This window comes from Schistocerca piceifrons, chromosome 9 (genome assembly GCF_021461385.2).
Source record: "Schistocerca piceifrons isolate TAMUIC-IGC-003096 chromosome 9, iqSchPice1.1, whole genome shotgun sequence".
NCBI lineage: Eukaryota > Metazoa > Arthropoda > Insecta > Orthoptera > Acrididae > Schistocerca > Schistocerca piceifrons.
The window spans coordinates 156,843,271-156,861,922 of record NC_060146.1 but is presented as its reverse complement, the minus strand read 5'-3'; the positions used below and the strand labels follow the sequence as shown (position 1 = coordinate 156,861,922).

The 18,652-nt window shown below is 42.6% G+C and overlaps 1 protein-coding gene across 1 annotated transcript in view; it reads right to left on the bottom strand.

Moving 5' to 3' along the window:
* LOC124717208 (UDP-glucosyltransferase 2-like) overlaps positions 1 to 15,777 on the bottom strand; it is a 48,156-nt gene extending 32,379 nt beyond the window's left edge. Inside the window, exons 1-2 of the mRNA XM_047243988.1 lie at positions 15,723 to 15,777; positions 2,141 to 2,987 (exon numbers count right to left, since the gene is read on the bottom strand). Of these exons, the coding sequence (XP_047099944.1) occupies positions 2,141 to 2,986 (846 nt within the window). The 5' untranslated portion in view covers position 2,987; positions 15,723 to 15,777. The remainder of the gene's footprint in view (positions 1 to 2,140; positions 2,988 to 15,722) is intronic.
* Between the last annotated feature and the right edge of the window lie 2,875 nt (positions 15,778 to 18,652).

Here is an 18,652-nt window from a genome sequence, read left to right as displayed (position 1 = left end):
TTTTTTAGCTTCTGTGGTATTTATGTTAGTGAACATAGGGGCTTGAATAAAAGGATTACGTACTAATTAGGACAATACATTTTCTAGAATTCGGAGGAGGAAAGGGGGAAAAAAATGTATGTGGTCAAAATTAGCATGGATTTGGGGATACAATGACCGCCCTACTCTTCCACCACTACTGTTAGCCACCGCTCCATTTGTACTGAAAAGAACGCAACGAAACTTTGACCACCCAGAAATAAATACTTAGATCTAAACTTTTCTTAAGCGTTTTATTAAGTCTCATAAAAGAGAAGGCCTAGTACGGTATATAAATACAATGAAAGATACTAAGATGGAATACCACACACATAGCTCCAAATTTAGCCGAGCATAATACCTTCAATTTCTTTCATCTCAGACCTAAATCATCGTTTCAGAACATCCAATGCAGTTAGAATAATACTGTCTGATCTTCACTCGTCGAGACAATATCTGGCGCTTATGGCCAAACAAACTTCATTCCATGTTTCCGGAGATATTCGGCATTATATGTTGTACCTGAATCACTGCCTGAACTACAACAACTTGCAATTTGAGCAATACATTTCTGGCATTTATTTTTCTTAGTTGTAGACAGATTAACAATTACAAATGAGACTTCCCGATGGTTAATTTTTGTATACCTTAGATCCGTACTGTCCTTACACCAACGATGTTTATTAAACTGTCTATCTGTAATCCTGGGGTAATAATAGCCAATGGTCACAGTAACCCCGAACCGGAGAAATGACGCACACGACCTCAGAATCGCAATATAGTGGCAGATATATACATGAGTACTGTACTGCTGTGCAGTCTGGAATCCTTACCAGATAGGGTTAACGGAGTACATTGAGAACGTACAAAAAAGAGCAGCACGTTTTGTATTATCGCGAAATAGCGGAGAGACTGTCACTGAGATGATACAGGATTTGTGGTGGCGTTTTCCGTTGCGGTTGAATTTTTTCACGAAATTTCAGTCACCAGCTTGCCCCTCCGAATTCGAAAATATTTGTACGTAACTTATATAGGGACGTTCTTAACTGTTTTTTATTCTTCATTGCCACAGTGTTTATCTTGGTTGCAATTTTATTTTTTTATTTTTCAACGACGCGTTTCGCCTTATTTAGGCATCTACAGGTTATTTTTTCTAGATGGACACGATAACCTGAAGATGCCTAAATAAGGCGAAACGCGTCGTTGAAAAATAAAAAACTAAAATTGCAACCAAGACTGTTTTTAACCAGTACTGTTAAGCACTGGTTTGCTGTATGCCACATATGGATTGGAAGAATTTCTAAACAGTTAAGAAATCAATCGTAAATAATGCAGCACAATAAATAACGCGGAATGCCAAAAACTGCCAAGTGCAGATGTGAAGTGGAGCCTGTCGACTGCTAGCAAGAGGGGAAGGAGCAGATTATGTAAAGAAACACCAATAACCACAGAAGATGCTTTGTAAATAATTCTTTGTAATCAGATTGCAGTCAGCTCAAGACAACCCATCGTAACAGAGATTGTGAAGGTGGTTCGATGAACCCTCTGCCAAGCATTTAAGTGTTATTTGCAGAGTATCCATGTAGATGTAGAATACACTGACATTCGATATTTTATGTCAAACAGGCTAAAAAATTCTAGTTTCCCAATTTCTTTCACTGAATCCTCTAACTCTGATTTTATGAATTAGATGTTTATTCTGGAACACAAAGTATTATTCAAAACTTCACGATTTTGCTTATTGACGAACCCATCCGAATGAAAATAGGCTTCGTCGCTAAACCAAACCACCCAGCGCATACTAATTCCCAATGCCACGCGATGAGCCATGCAGTTTCAACGTCCTAAAGCAAACCGTTCAGAAGTTATGAGGTTTTATTTCATGCAGTTCAACAGTTGTCACCCGGTATGTTTCCGAGTTATTGCTGTTGCATTGTCTTCGGCCTACACGTTGACTGAAGAAGACTGGATTAAATCCGTCGAAACCATGGCAAAAGTTTGAATAAAACCAACTTACATTGCAACAGGTGGGCTGCTTTTCATTCGTTTACTGATCTCTAGCCGTTGCTGAAGCGCAGCCGCATTCGAAATATTTAAGTAAATATCTTAGGTTTATCTTTACCTTAGGCAGTGGCTTCGGTGGTTCCACTTGCAATCCACCAATCTCTATAATGGCCGGCACCAGAGGCTTCGGGTAGTCGAAGCTGAAGTGCGCATTCACCATCACAAACTGAAAATTCTTCTCTATTTCACTGGGCGGAGGCACAGACTCGCCAAAGAACTTCCGAGCGATCTCGTCCTGCACTGGCAAGTAGTGGTATTTGCGGTAGAGGCCGACAGCTGTGTCGAACACGAAGTTGTGGACCCTCTGCAGGAACGTCATGTGGTCCGTATGCTGCAAGGTGTAGGTGTTCACATAGGCCGGGTTGTGGAAGTTCCCCATCAGCTCGTTGGCCCACGGAGGGCTCCCGTAGGCTATGATCCCGATGAGAGGGGGATTTCCGAACTCGTGTACGAATCCCAAGAGGCACTCCTGTATCATCACTTCGGCGATGATCAAGTCGAAGGTTTCGTTTTTGGTGAGCTCCATCAGCCGGCGACCGCCTTCGGAGTTGATGGCGTGGTCGCAGCACATCTCGCCCCAGTCGAACAGCTGTTTGGCCAGGTACCAGTGGCTGCGTTCTGCCAGGTCCTCGAACTGCTCTTCCTCCCCCTCCCGCAGGCCCTCGTAGCCCCTCTCGGAGAGGATGAGCCGGTAGTTGGGGACCGGGCTCTTCTCCACGTCTGGGGTGAAGACGGTCACCTGGTGGCCCCTGCGGGCCAGCTCGAGCATGAGGGCGCGGTTGAAGTGGTAGTGACTGGGCGACGCCGTGCTCATCAGGCCCAGGATCTTAGCCGACTCGCAGGGCTCCGTGAGTGACACCAACACCAGCAACAGTGCAGCTACCGAGATGTGGGTCTTCTCCATCCTGAAATCAAGAGATTGCATTAGGGTCATCAACAAACGGCACATGCATGTAGAGAGTAGAGCTATTGTCACTGAGGTCCTTCATACATCCCTATTTAAATTGGATGATGGTGGGACATCAGCTGGTATAATTTTTATTAAAAATGAAACTCCTCCTTCATATTTATTGACTACTAGTTTCGACATTGCGTCAACTCCATCTTCAGGCCTATACACTTTGATGATATCAGTTGTGTGTGACTAGGTGTCCGCGGTGAGACATGAATGGAGTGCACAGTTTAATTTTTGACCGACATTTATTTTTGTATCTTTCTTATGCTACAGCCTTTATCCCACATTGCGTGCAGGGTCGGCAGGGTTAAGTACAGAATTGGCATGGTTAATTTAAAGAGGTGGTCAGATGCCCTTACTGCCACCACCCCATACCATTCGAGATGGAAGTAGTGTACCCCAGCTGTTTGCGTCTAGTGTAAATTGTGAAATAGCGTGAATGTGTTTCAAATGTCTGTGAGTCGTGTAACGGAGGCAGGACGTGGGGACCAGCCTGGTATTCAACTACGAGAATGTGGAAAACCGCCTAAAAACCACATCCAGGCTGGCCGGCACACCGGCCGTCGTCGTTAATCCACCGGGCGGATGCGATTCGGGTCGGCGAGCCTACCCTAGTCCAGGAAGCAGCGCGTTAGCGCTCTCGGCTGCCCTGGTGGGTTGACATTTATTTTTATATCTTACGTATTAAATGCTACTCTTCCTTTGTGTAAGCTACTAAAATGTTCTAAAAACATAATGAAGTTTAGTGTTAACTTGCAATAGCTTATGGTCTTCATTGTGATTTTGCTTCATAGTTGCAGTGGAAGATGTAAATTTTGAGTGTCCCGTTATCTAGAAACGCACACATCATCTACACAGTTCACTTGTGTGCGTCAATTTCTACAACGTATTTGAACCAGTCACAAAGATGTAATAGTGCTTCAGAAACTGAAATATAGAAAAACGAAGGCCAGAAATAATATTTACAGATGTTTATGAGGATATCAATTGCGTTCGTAGTTTTGGGAACATTTTTAGTGCTAAATATGTAATTAACTACTTCTAAATAGTTGTGCGGTTTCTTTTCCACACTGCAAAAATTTTTCTTCATTTCAGAAAATATATTATAGTGTCTTATATTTTTCGTAATACCGCTTGCGCCTTTGTCGCGCATTGTGTGTGGTGTTGGCGTGGTTAAATCGGATTTGACATGTCAATGTGAAGGGGTGTCCGGATGCCATTCCTGCCGCCACCACCCCGTACCACCCCCCCCAACCCCCCCCGCCCCGAGATGGAATCAGATCAGAGTACCCCATCTGTCTGCATCTAGTGTAAATCATGGAAAAGTGCGGATGTGTGTCAAATGTCTGTGACTCGTGTAACTGAGGCGGGACGTGGGGACCAGCCCGGTATTCACCTAGAGGGATGTGGAAAACCGCCTAAAAACCACATCCAGGCTGGCCGGCACACTGGCCCTCGTCGTTCATCCGGCGGACGGATTCGATCCGGGGCCGGAGCGCCTACCGGAGCCCAGGAAGCAGCGCATTAGCACGCTCGGCTAACCTGACGGTTACCAGTACATCCGTAATTACCCCAAAAAATTGATTTCGTAGTTTCTGTTAATCGATGGAGTATTTTAAATTTTTTGATATCTTGTCAATTAGGTTTGAAGAGTTGTCTGTATTTGTGATTATTGTCACCAAGTCTTTGGAGTCTCTGACAGCACAACAATGTCTCTGACAAAGTTTCAGTTTCTTCTACTTTACATCGTTCATCAAGTGTTTTAAATGGTTTCCTCATTACGATTCTACTAATGAAAGTAGATAATGGGAAAATGATACATATTTCCTAATGCTAAGATGTAGCTTATCTGATAGGTTCTGATGTGTAAATGCTTTCTGGCGAGATTATGTTGCAGACTAACACATCAGCATGTGTAATATTTGTACTGTACGTGTGTTATTCTTTCCATTTCTTGTAGAGAGCGATATGATATCGACCATGCAACGCGGCCGGGGACAGACTTCCATTTCTTGTAGAGAGCGATATGATATCGACCATGCAACGCAGCAGGGGACAGACTAAATTAACAATAGCATGAGATCAGTATCACAGTTTGGGATTAGTAGTTTGCAGTGCATGTTTACAGCTGAATGACGATTTGGGCTAATACAGATATATTACATCTGTTCCCGTCAGCACTTAATGTGAATAGTCATTTGTTACGAGCTTGCACGATACTTAAACGTAAGATTTCTCAAACAAAGTTCGTCATGCTATTATCTCATTTGGAACAAATAAACATTCAAACATGGAAGAATTATAGCTTTTGTGGAAATAGTAATAATTATTCTTTTATGCTTCCCTCCAAGTATGAATTGAGAAATTCGTAATTATAGTCAAAGTTTTATTTCAAAGATTAAATATTTTAATTTATTATGCATTACTTTTTGTTCATCTTGCTGACTGGAACAACGTTGGTAAATTTACTGGAAATAATTTATTTAAAGAAATGTTCTTCAAAATATTAATGAAAACAAAGATGCATAGGTTTTATATTCTAGAAATTTCAGAAACAAAACAATGTTAAATTGAGTAATAAATGTTACTGTTTCGTTGCATTGAAACTGTAAATTTGTAAAGTATACATAAGCACTTTTGATTAGCATATGTTTTATGATTTGTCAACATTTGAGTAAGTTATTTTTTCGATCGTTCTCGCGCCAAAGCAGAGTTTTATAATGGTTGACTGAGCGCCAGATGTAAGTCAGTTGATCCGTTGCTTTAATACGTACAAGTAGCAGGCCATTTCTTGCTCAAATTTGAGACGCAACAGCTGTATGTCTTTTGTCTTCATCTTTTTGTCCTGTGTTATTTGTTAAAAAGGAAGTGTGAAGTGTGTTTCCTAGAAAATATGAACAGATTGTGATTAAATAATGAAATTTCAATTAGAATTTTATTTAAAACAATTAAAACTTGCGGAACTCGCAGACATCAACATCATGGCTGTATCCGCAAATGAACTGCGAGCCGCAATCACTGGAGATAGGTAGTTAGAATTAAATTTTGTTCTCTGCCTCAATTTCCACTAAATTCTGTGACACGCTTAATTAGTTGTAAATAACGCTACTACAGCACAATGAAGTACGCCTAAGAGATGAGTGCTGAACCATTATTAAGCTACCTGGAACATCTTCGAGACTATAACAGCTAAGTGTCGCAATAAATATAGCTTTTTGGAAAGTGAGATGTTATAATCTTGTCAAGACTCTTGTATCTCAATAGACTAATGAGGATCTAATTAATACTTATAATACCCGAGTTAACATCTACGTCTTGAAATCCGAGGATGAACACTAATGGGTCGAAATGCTTCGAGAAAAATTAAAGTCAACAGCTGGTTGTGTTACGTACGTGCAAGCATTATTGCAAGACAATACCGTACAACCAGTCTGCCAATGCAGCATTTCGCTTTGCACATCAAATGACTGTCGTCATTCTGTAACAACATTTGATGTGCCCATTCATGACGCTAAATCATTTTGCACCTCGTTCTCTATTTCTGCCTTGCGTGTGTAGCACAATATAACGGCCTAACTGCTTCAGATCCAATACCACGGTGCACAGAAGACGAAACCAAATGTTCTCATTTTATCAGAGATGTAAGTTTCACAACTGCATTTCCTGTTATCAGTAGCGTAGCTTCTTTATCAGCTTATCCAAGTTACCTGACCTCTGTCCTTTCTCTCACATCGCCAATACTACCCCAGTTTTTCTAATCACTGTTTCTTTCGGGTTTGTCCTATTACCTCTCGTTCTTCTAACTTTATGCTATTATTTTTCGTTCCTCAAAATTTCCCCTATTGTTTATCTTTCTTGCTATGCCATATTGACTTCTTCGGCAGACTTGATTCCTTGTATTTGACGCAGTGCTTTTCTGCTACTGTATCGTCAGTGCACTAGAAGGGAATACTGTAAACATTCCACTATATTAATAGGAGTAAAAGTAATGTAATATCTATGTCCACATTGCAATTATTTGTATTGTTATTATTGTTATTGTTTTTAACTTATGTTCTATGTAGATTCCAATGAACTATTTGCAGAATCTGCAAGGATGCCTGGTCATGTGCAATAGACAGTCTACAGGCATCAGTTAAGTGAGATAAAATGGAGATGAACGTAAACGTTTTAATTTTGATTACGTATTGCAGACTATTAAAACTCTGTGGCTCCTGTGTGCTAAAGTGGTGAGGACGGAATTCTTTCCAGCTGTTCTATGAGTGTCACACATTGATCCGGGCAGTCAGCCATCTCTTGATGGCAAACATGATACAGATCTGTGAAAGATTGAGTTTCCACTAAAATGTAAAGTGATTTCAATACAAGTGCATTTGTACGAGGATGATTTCGCAAGAAGTGAGAGCCACGTTCAGTCTATGTGTCTGGGAAATTAGCTTTATATGTTCATTATAGAGCATAAACTCTGTCACTGACAGGCTGCAGCTTGAAATTTATATCACGACTGAATAGTTTACCTGATGAGACTAAGACCTGGTATACCTTTTCTCTATTCCTGTTTCCCAGGCAGTGTTGAAATTTAATTGCATGAAACGGTCTGATTTCGAGGAAGGCATATATCATGAAAAATCAGTGTTATAATAAGATGATGATGAAGCCCCATATTCCGTAAAAGAGCGTAGGGGACGATGCAGGAGACCCGCACCGCCGTACTGGCAAGGTCCTAGTGGATGTGGTTTCCTATTGCCTTTCTCCGACCGTAGTGGGGATGAATGATGATGATGATGAACATGACACAATAACACCCAGTCATCTCGAGGCAAGATTCCCCGCCGGTAATCGAACCCCGGACCCCGTGCTCGGGAAGCGAGAACGCTACCTGAAGACCACGAGCTGCGGACGTTTTAATAAGGCAAATACACACACGATTGGCCTAAACAGGTAGGAGGCGACGTCGGGGCTGATGAGTTTGGACTCAGGAGAAATGTAGGGGACAGTACACGTGAGACAGCATAGAACTTTCGAATAATACAACGAGGGGAGGACACGACGTTGGGATCACAGGCTTACTTCAAACTTTGTACACCTTTAGTAGGCCATTAAAATAACATAATATGCAACCAGTAGGGTGCACTACTCTGGAAATTAAGAGAAAATCTCCAGAGAAGTTTCACGCGTCAGTTATGTGGCTAAAGTGTCAGTGACTAAGTGCGGCACATTAGAATTCATGGTTGTCAAGTGGGGCAGGCACTGTAGCTCAGCGAGTTCGGCCAGAGGGTTAGCTGCTCTGTGTAGTAAAAAAACTGAGTAATGAACTTTAATGAGTGTCAACGGACGTTCGGCGCGAACAAATTCAATGAACAATAACGAACAAAAAGAGATTTAAAAAAAGTCATAGCTTTCGAGCTTCGTAAGACGAACGTGTGTGAGGCGACAGTTCGACTCCCACCCAGACTTAATTATTCATTTTCTTTTCATCACTGGTCATATTGTTTAATTTATATGACATTTGAGAGGTAATAGAATGCAAAAACCCACGTTTGTTTGCATGAAGTTTCAATATATGTTTTCCATGTTGTATGACAAAATAACATCCTGCAATGTGTGATGTCGACAGCACATTCGACGAGTAACTGTACATTACTCTTGTGGTCTGGCACACTGTGATTTACTACATTACTGACTGTGAATAACGTCAGTGGCGTCATTATTTATCGACGTTTGACTTGGACTTCCCTAGCTTGCCCTCGTCCTCGAAATTTAATTAGAAATAGTAAATAGTCAAATAACGTATTATATTCATTAGGGTTTTTTCTATTATATTACCTCTCAAATGTCATGTAAATTTAATAATGTGACAAGTGGTGAAAAAAAATATCGATTACAAACCTTCGCCACGTCCACACTCCTTTCCCAAAGCGCGAACGTTAACCACATAACCACAATGACTCCTTACGGCCAGTATCTTCGCAAAGGTACAGCAATCGTACACTAAAGCGCCAAAGCAACTGGTATAGACATTTGTATTCGAATACAGATATATGTAAAGAGGCAGAATAAGGTCCTGCGGTCGGCAATGCCTCTATAAGACAACAAGTGGTGCAGTTGTTAGATTGGTTACTACTGCTACAATGGCAGGTTATCAAGATTTAAGTGATTTTGAACGTGGTTCTATAGTCGGCGCACGAGCGATGGAATACAGCATCTCCGAGATAGCGATGAAGTGGGGATTTTCCCGTACGACTGTTTCACGAGTGTACCGTGAATATCAGGAATCCGGTAAAACATCAGATCTCCGACTTCGCTGCGGCCGGAAAAAGATCTTGCAAAGACGGGATCAACGACTGGAGAGAATCGTTCAACATGACAGAAGTGCAACCCTTCCACAAATTGCTACAGATTTAAATGTTGGGCCATCAACGAGTGTCAGCATGCAAACTATTCGACGAAACATCATCGAAATGGGCTTTCGGAGCCGATGACCCACTCGTGTACCCGCGATGACTGCACAACACAAAGCTTTACGTCTCGCCTGGGGCCGTGAACACCGACAATGGCCTGTTGATGACTGAAGACATGTTGCCTGGTCGAACGAGTCTCGTTTCCAATTGTATCGAGCGGATGGACGTGTACGGGTATGGAGACAACCTCACGAGTTCATGGACCCTGCATTTCAATAGGGGACTATTCAGGCTGGTGGAGGCTCTGTAATGGTGTGGGGCGTGTCTACTTGGAGTTGTATGGGACCCCTGTTACGTCTAGATACGACTCTGACATGTGACACGTACGTAAGCATCCTGTCTGATCACCTGCATCCATTCATGTTCATTGTGCCTTCCGGCGGACTTCGGCAATTCCAGCAGAACAATGCTACACTCCACATGTTCAGAATTGCTACAGAATGGCTCCAGGAACACGCTTCTGAATTTAAACACTTCCGCTGGCCACCAAACTCTCCAGATATGCACATTATTGAGCTGAAAACTCAGTTTTGGTTATTGATAACTTGATACCAGTGTCTGAGTTTAATTTGTACAGCACTGAAGATGATCACTATGTGATCGAAAATCGATTCTGCTATCAATAAAACATCAATATTACGGCCAACGCTGACCTTGCTTTTAAAGAATAGATTGTGTCTTGAAGAAAGGTTATATGATGAATATCAATAAATGTTAAATACGGATAAAGGAGTATAGCCATTTACAAGAATTGATATATTGCTGCTTTAACACATTGACTAGTTTGTAAAGGAATCACACGTTTGAAGGCGTTTTATACATGGCAGTTCGATTCTTAAAAGAATCAGAGTTCGGGGATTTAGCTGTACTAGTATCGCTTGTGGTCGAACTTCGACCAACTGTGTTAGTGGACCCAATCTGGGGTAAAAAGTGCCATGTATCTTAAAGTGATAATCTCCACGTAAAACTGTTGCTGAAATTTTAGTCTGAGAACTGACCCATAACAAATGCTGCATAGTAACTATGAGTATTCTTGAAACAATTATTTGATTTCGCTTTAATTGTTCGATCATTTGAAGTGAGTCTTTGATACAGTGCGTTGAAGAGTAAATTTTGTGTTAACAGCGGCACACTAACTTTCCCTTTATGACAACACAGTGCGAATGCCGTTGTATTGCGGTACAGTAGTCTCTGATTTGAAATAATTTGCATTATGAAATATGCACTGTATATTCATGAAACTGCAATTATAACTGTTAAAATTATTTAGAATCACATTTAAATGTATCCTTCAAAACGACAACAGAATTATCATTAGCAATGTGAACGTTACTCCTATTATTGTGCCTGTGCAAAAATTATGTCTCTAGCTCTTCGTCTTTCAGCCCAACCCGTTAGTGTTCTTCTTCAAGGCATAACTTAAAACAAATACATACTCCGAATAATAAGGGAAGTCCTAGCCATCAAAATGAAGAAATTGAAAATTAGGAACACTTCAAAGTTTTTGGTGACAACGACTAACGAATACAAAGTTAGCCCCATTTACTCTGAGACAGAAGTGAGAAAACAACGATAATAAACAACGTTTGTTCCCCCGACCGCTTGGTTACTACGTTTCGCTTTCCACTGCTCACAACTTCAGCAACGTAGCAGTTGTGGCATTGTAGATGCCCGGTAAACTTGTGTTACTGCAAATGAAATAACTGTAACATTTATACATGAGAATCCGTAGAATGCATTTTCACGAAACATTGTTTACCTTCATATGTTATCCCTACCGTCGCACCTGGTCAGTACGCAGGGTGGAAATTGCTAGCACTTCAATTTTCGATGTTCACGTACTAGAGACTTTAATGCGCGGTAGGGAAGGTGCTATCAGAATTATGAATGTGAAAGGATCTGCTTCTTCACCACTCTTAGCGGCTACGTACATACTTTTTCCTTGTGCACATCTATGTCAAAGTGGCTTTCAAATTATATAAGTTTCATTGGTCTCCGTGTATAATTAATATTAAAAAGCCCGTAGTTCAGTTTTCGTGTTCACGTGGTAATATTATGATAATGTAATTACCGCAACGCCAGACAAATCATTCTATCGTAGATATTTAGAGGTATCCGTGCGAAGCCGAGAGGAGGGGGGTCCGTAGTCTGATATAAATTTAAATATTAGGAAGTGTTTTTGAAAATATGTGTGTGAAGTGTTGCCTCGTATGGAGGAGAAATGCGTACAATGAACCGCATAGGCCAGAGGGAAATAAAAGCTTTTGGAAGTCTGTTGTAACGGAAGAATGCTAAAAGTAGTTGGTTAGCTCAAGTACTGAATCCAGCTGATGAGAAAGGGATATGTGGCACAAAACAACGTAAAGTAGGTACCGGTAATACGACGCGTACTTAGGCACCAATGAATAGTTAGTTTGGCAATGAAAGGAAATGGATGCAGAGATCCGTAAGCGGGTTCATGCGGATGTAAGTTGCAGAAGCTGTGTAGAAATGAAGAAACATGCACTGGATACAGAGCCGTTTCAAACCAACGGTTGGACTGAAGACCCGTCAGATGTAGAAGTAATTTCGGGTGTGCCCCATGGAAGGGTGTTGGCACCCTTGCTGTTCACGTAGTATATTAATGACCTTGCAGACAATATTAATAATGAAATCACGCTTTTTGCAGATGATACAGTTGTTTATAATGAAGTATTGTCTGAGAGAAGCTGCTTGAATATTCAGTCAGATGTTAATAAGATTTCAACGTGGTGCAGAGATTGGAAATTTGCTTTAAATGTTCAGAAATGTAAAATTTTGCACTTCACAAAATGAGAAAACGTAGTCTCCTATGACTATAATGACAATGAGACACTGTTGGAAGCGGCCAACTCGTACAAATACTCTGAAGCGATATGAAATGGAATGGTCACATAGGTACAGTCGTGGGTAAAGCAGGTGGTAAAGTTAGGTTTGTTGGTAGAATACTGGCGAAGTGCAATCAGTCTACAAAAGGGATTGCTCACAAATTAAGTTTGTGGGACCTGTACCAGATAGGATTAACAGCAGACATTGAACGTATACAAAGAAGGGCAGCACGAATGGTCACAGATTTGTTTAATTCGTGGGAAACTGTCACAGAGACACTGAAGTTGTGTGACTGGATTCGTGATTTCCTGTCAGAAAGGTCACAGTTCGTAGTAATAGACGGAAAGTCATCGAGTAAAACAGTAGTAATATCCGGCATTCCCCAAGGAAGTGTTATAGGCCCTCTATTGTTCCTTATCTATATTAACCACATAGGAGACAATTTGAGTAACCGTCTTAGCTTGTTTGTAGATGATGCTGTCATTTACCGTCTTGTAAAATCATCAGATGATCAAAACGACTTGCAAAATGATTTAGATAAGATATCTGTATGGTGCGAAAAGTGGCAATTGACTCTGAATAAGGAAAAGAGTGAAGTTATTCACATGAGTACTAAAAGAAATCAGCTAAATTTCGATTATGCGACAAGTCACACAAATCTGAAGGATGTAAATTGAACTAAATACTTAGGGATTACAATTACAAATAACCTGAATTGGAACGATCAAAAAATGGTTCAAATGGCTCTGAGCACTATGGGACTTAACATCTGAGGTCATCAGTCCCCTAGAACTTAGAACTACTTAAACCTAATCAAAATATCCACGGGTGTGCTGCCGGTCTATAGTGTCCAACGGGCACAATATTTCGGCGAACATACATGTCGCCATCATCAGGTGAACTGACGGACTGAGCTCCTATGAACGCGCCGGCACGGAGATCCGTACGCTATGGCTGCTCAGAGGGAACTGGGTACGGCGGCCGATTTAAATACCCTCCGCCCGCGGCGCGCTCCCTCCGCCGTCCGCGCCCCGCGCCACGGTCGCGCGGTGGAATAGATTGCGACGGCGTCTGAGATGACGTCGGTGTGATGGCTCTTTCCGCCGTGGTCGTCACAACTATACGTTTGCTCGATTTACTCTTGATTAACTCAATCGCTGGTTCCCAAGCCTTGCTAAGATTATAGCCACAGTCACGGTTTATGAGGTCGTCATTGGTGCGAGTTTCGATGGCCTCTCTAACAACGCTGTCCCAGTATCTCGACGTCTGTACCAGAATCCTCGTGCGGTCATACTCCATGGCGTGATTTTCCGACAAACAATGTTCAGCGACCGCCGACTTGCTCGGATACGTCAAGTGTGCATCTTGTGTTCACGGTATCGATCCTCGATGGTACGCATCGTCTGACCAATATACGACTTGCCACATTGACACGGAATCTGGTACACGCCGGCCTTCCTCAAACCGAGGTCATCTTTGGCGCTCCCCACCAGTGCACGAGTTTTATTTGGAGGACAAAACACAGTTCCGACCCGGTGTTTCTTCAGAATGCGGGCGATTTTCCCCGAGAGTGCGCCTGTGTATGGAATAAATGCAGTGCCTACTTCCTCCCTCGTGACTTCATCCATCTCAACAGGTTGTGCTGCAGTGATTGGGCGGAGAACACGTTGAATCTGCCACTCTGAGTACCCATTTTTTACTTAAACCTAACTAACCTAAGGACATCACACACATCCATGCCCGAGGCAGGATTCGAACCTGGAACGATCACATAGATAATATTCTGGGTAGAGCAAACCAAAGACTGCGATTCATTGGCAGAACACTTAGAAGGTGCAACAGGTCTACTAAAGAGACTGCATACACCACGCTTGTCCGCCCTATTCTGGAGTATTGCTGTGCAGTGTGGGATCCACATCAGGTTGGACTGACGGATGACATCGTAAAAGTACAAAGAAGGGCAGTTCGTTTTGTATTATCGCGAAATAGGGGAGATAATGTCACAGACGTGATAAGTGAATTGGAGTGACAATCATTAAAACAAAGACGTTTTTCGCTGCGACGGGATCTTCTCATGAAATTTCAATCACCAGTTTTCTCCTCCGATTGCGAAAACATTCTGTGGGCACCCACCTACATAGGGAGAAATGATCATCACGATAAACCAAGAGAAATCAGGGCTCGCACAGAAAAATTTAAGTGCTCTTTTTCCCCGCGTGCCGTTCGAGAGTGGAACGGTAGAGAGACAGCTTCAAGGTGGTTCATTGAACCCTCTGCCAGGCACTTTATTGTGAACAGCAGAGTAATCACGTAGATGTAGATGAAGGAACTGAACTGGCAGACCCTCGAAGACAGATGTAAACCATCCTGAGAAAGTCTGGCCTAAGTTTCAAGTATTGGCTTTAAATGATTACTCTCGGGACGTACTACAACCCCCTACACATCGCTCATGCAGCACAGAGGCATGCAAACCATCTGTAGTGTTGGCAGAAGAGCCAACATCGTGTTACTAGAGGAGGCCGAAATGCACGCGTTTTAGCTCACGCAGGCTGGCGTGAGGAGGGAAGAACTATACTGACGTGAGGTCTGGAACATGACAAGGAATGAGAATTCAGAAAGCGGACGTAATTAGTTTCATACTTAACTTTAATCCATTAATGATGAACGTCGCTCTCGACGGTACATAATTCACAATATTATATATTCAGAATAGTAACTGAATATGGCGCCTTGCTAGGTCGTAGCAAATGACGTAGCTGAAGGTTCAAATGGCTCTGAGCACTATGGGACTCAACTTCTGAGGTTATTAGTCCCCTAGAACTTAGAACTAGTTAAACCTAACTAACTGAAGGACATCACAAACATCCATGCCCGAGGCAGGATTCGAACCTGCGACCGTAGCGGTCTTGCGGTTCCAGACTGCAGCGCCTTTAACCGCACGGCCACTTCGGCCGGCGTAGCTGAAGGCTATGCTAAACTGTCGTCTCGGCAAATGAGAGCATATGTAGACAGTGAACCATCGCTAGCAAAGTCGGCTGTACAACGGGCGTGTGCTAGGAAGTCTCTCTAGATTAGACCTGCCGTGTGGCGGCGCTCGGTCTGCAATCACTGATAGTGGCGACACGCGGGTCCGACGTATACCAACAGACCGCGGTCGATTTAAAGGCTACCACCTAGCAAGTGTGGTGTCTGGCGGTGACACCACGCTATCATTATTCCCGCCCTCCATACATGAATGGGACAGGAAGAAAACCTAATAACTGCTACAGTTGAATGTACCCTCTGACATGCACGTTACGGTGCTTTGCAGACCATAGATGTAGAAGTAGAAGACTGCAACAACAACAAAGCGGAATATCAATATGAGTGAATCCAACCTGTTACGGACGCCGGCACAGTAGATGTCGGTGAGTAACGTGCTATCGGTTCTGCAGTATCTGTGGGAATGAGGCTCCCAGCGATCGCCCAGCTGATATATCCGCGCGGCGCGGCCTTGCACAGGATGAGCTGACACTATTTCAAGGTCACACGCGCGCATGTCTCGCCATGCGGTCCGGACCCGTACGCTTAACGGACGCCCGCGCACTGAGCCCTACCCTCCAGCAACACCGAAAAGCCGGAAAGCAGCGCCGTGGAAACACTAAGCCACTGCCTCCTGGCATCGCGCCTCTGTTCCACCAGGATCTCTCACTCCTCGCTTGCGCACGTTATTACGCAAAGTTACGAAAGCAAACTAGGTTCCTGAGACCTGTTTGCACGATATCGATAAATCGCGAGTAGGTCTACACCCTTACTAGGATAGGTCGTACTACCTACATGTCTTTCAGTGCTCCTATGGCGCTCACAACTTCCCTTTCAACTACTTTATTTGCTTGCTTCCGATTGACACAGTGTTGCGCAATATTGTGGGTGGTTGTGCTGCATAAAGGCAACACCAAATTTTCAGAAAGCTCAGGCTCCACTCTCGGACGAGCTATGTTCAAATTTACCTACGATGTGTTCAAATGGCTCTAAGCACTATGGGACTTAACAGCTGAGGTCATCAGTCCCCTAAACTTAGAACTACTTAAACCTAACTAACCTAAGGACATCCATGCCCGAGGCAGGATTCGAACCTGCGACCGTAGCAACCGCGTGGTTCTGGACTGAAGTGCCTAGAACCGCGCGGCCACCACGACCGGCCAATTACCTACGATGTACCTAAATTTAATTAAATTTAATTAAAATTAAAGAGAAAACACAAGATGGTTTCTAATGCCATACAAACACAAACTCACACATAAAATCATCAACATTTTCAAAAGACAGGACATAAACATAGCGTACACAACAGTTCTGTCCAAAAATACATTCCAAAACTAACAATAGACACAGACATATACCAGAAAGCAGGCATATATCAATTACAGAGCAACACTTGTGATGACAGGTATGTAGGACAAACAGGAAGAACATTGGATGTTAGATACGAAGAATACACACATGCTGGAAGTATGGGACAAACCTCTCGGCATTTCCAGAACGCCTGACAGAACACAACCACAAACCAACCTCTAGAGAAAAAGACATGAAAATAATTAGAATCGACAACAAAAACCACCTCCTAACTCTGCTAGGAAACTACGACGTACAGAAAACCGAAGCAGGGGGGAAAAAAAACTGTTGAATGATCAAGTACATATGACAATCAACTCATTGCTTACGGTAATAGATAATGTAATAGAGTAGCACTCCAACAAAGAGTAATATTAGTAATAACACTACCAACAACCTTTCGACTACTTGTCCATGAATCCCTCCACAAAACATGTAGATCACACACACACACACACACACACACACACACACACACACACACACACACACACACACACACGCGCGCGCGCGCGCGCGCGCGCGCGCGCGCGCACATGCACACTTACAAATCGCACACAAAAGGGTACGTATACACTCTTTATCTCTCTTACACCACAAAATACTAATCCATATATATACAGGGTGGTCCATCTGAAGTTTCAGGTGAGATTACCTGGAAAACTATACATTGGGTAAGACAAGTACGTAAGCTCAAAGGGGGACATCAAATGATACTACACATGACCCCCAGCCCCCGCCCCCTTGGGTAGGGTGGGGGGCAGCTTGTAAATCTTCAATGGAAACCCCCATTTTTTATTGCAGTTTCGGACTCTCCATAAAAAAGTAATCGAGTTTTGTGTGAAAATTTTTTTTAAATCATTGAGAGATGGCGCTGAAATCGAGAAAAATTAAAATTGGGGAAGAACTCCGATTTATTTAGAATGATCTGAGAAGGACGTATCAAATCGGCCGAAAATGTGCACCCTATATATATACCCATTGTCTCCCTCTTAGGACTGAGGTGGCGCAGTGGTTAGCACACTGGACTCGCATTCGGGAGGACTACGGCCATCCTGATTTAGGTTTTCCGTGATTTCCCTAAATCGCTTCAGGCTACTGCTAGGATGGTTCTTTTGAAAGGGCACGGCCGGCTTCCTTCCCCATCCTCTTTATATATCTTCTGTTCCAGGACAGCTTCCCATTTGTGTCTTTTCTCTTCCACATCTAATCTTACAGTCTCTATCCAGCGTTTTCTTGGTCTTCCTCGTCGTCTCCTTCCTACGAAGTTCAGGTTGAAATACCATTTGGCAGGTCTTTGGCCATTCATTCTCATTATGTGCTCATACCTCTTATGCGTGGGTTTCTTTATGAACAGGAGCCTCAATGCCAGCTACTTTTCTGTTCACCTTATTCCTGATTTCGTCCTTTCCAGTTGTTTGGTTCATGGTTCTGTTGAATTTCGCTTCTGTTTCCTGAATTCTGCTGAGGTCTTTGTTTAGTAGGGTACATGTTTCTACACCATATGTTATGATTGTTACGAAATAGGTGTGGTACATGGTCGCTTTTGCTTTTCGTGGCATTTTATCATCCCAGAGAAGATTTCTGATTTGACTGAAAAAACTGTATGCTTTTTGTATTCTGGTGTTGTCTTTCGAGATAATGCTTCCTAGGTACTCGAAATGTGAAACAGATTCTACTTTGACTCCTTCTAGAAATATATTTGAAGTTGTTCCTTGCCTGTTGATGGTTATTTCTGCTGCCTCTGTTTTACTTAGTTTTAGTCCGAAATTTTTGAATGTGTTGTTCCAATCATTAAGTTTCTTCTGTGCTTCAGCTTCTGTTCCTCGCCATACTATCAAATCCTCAGCAGAAACCAGGGCATTTGGTTCACTGTCTATTTTATTGACAGATTGTATGACCTTGTCCATTACTATTACAAATAGTGGCGATA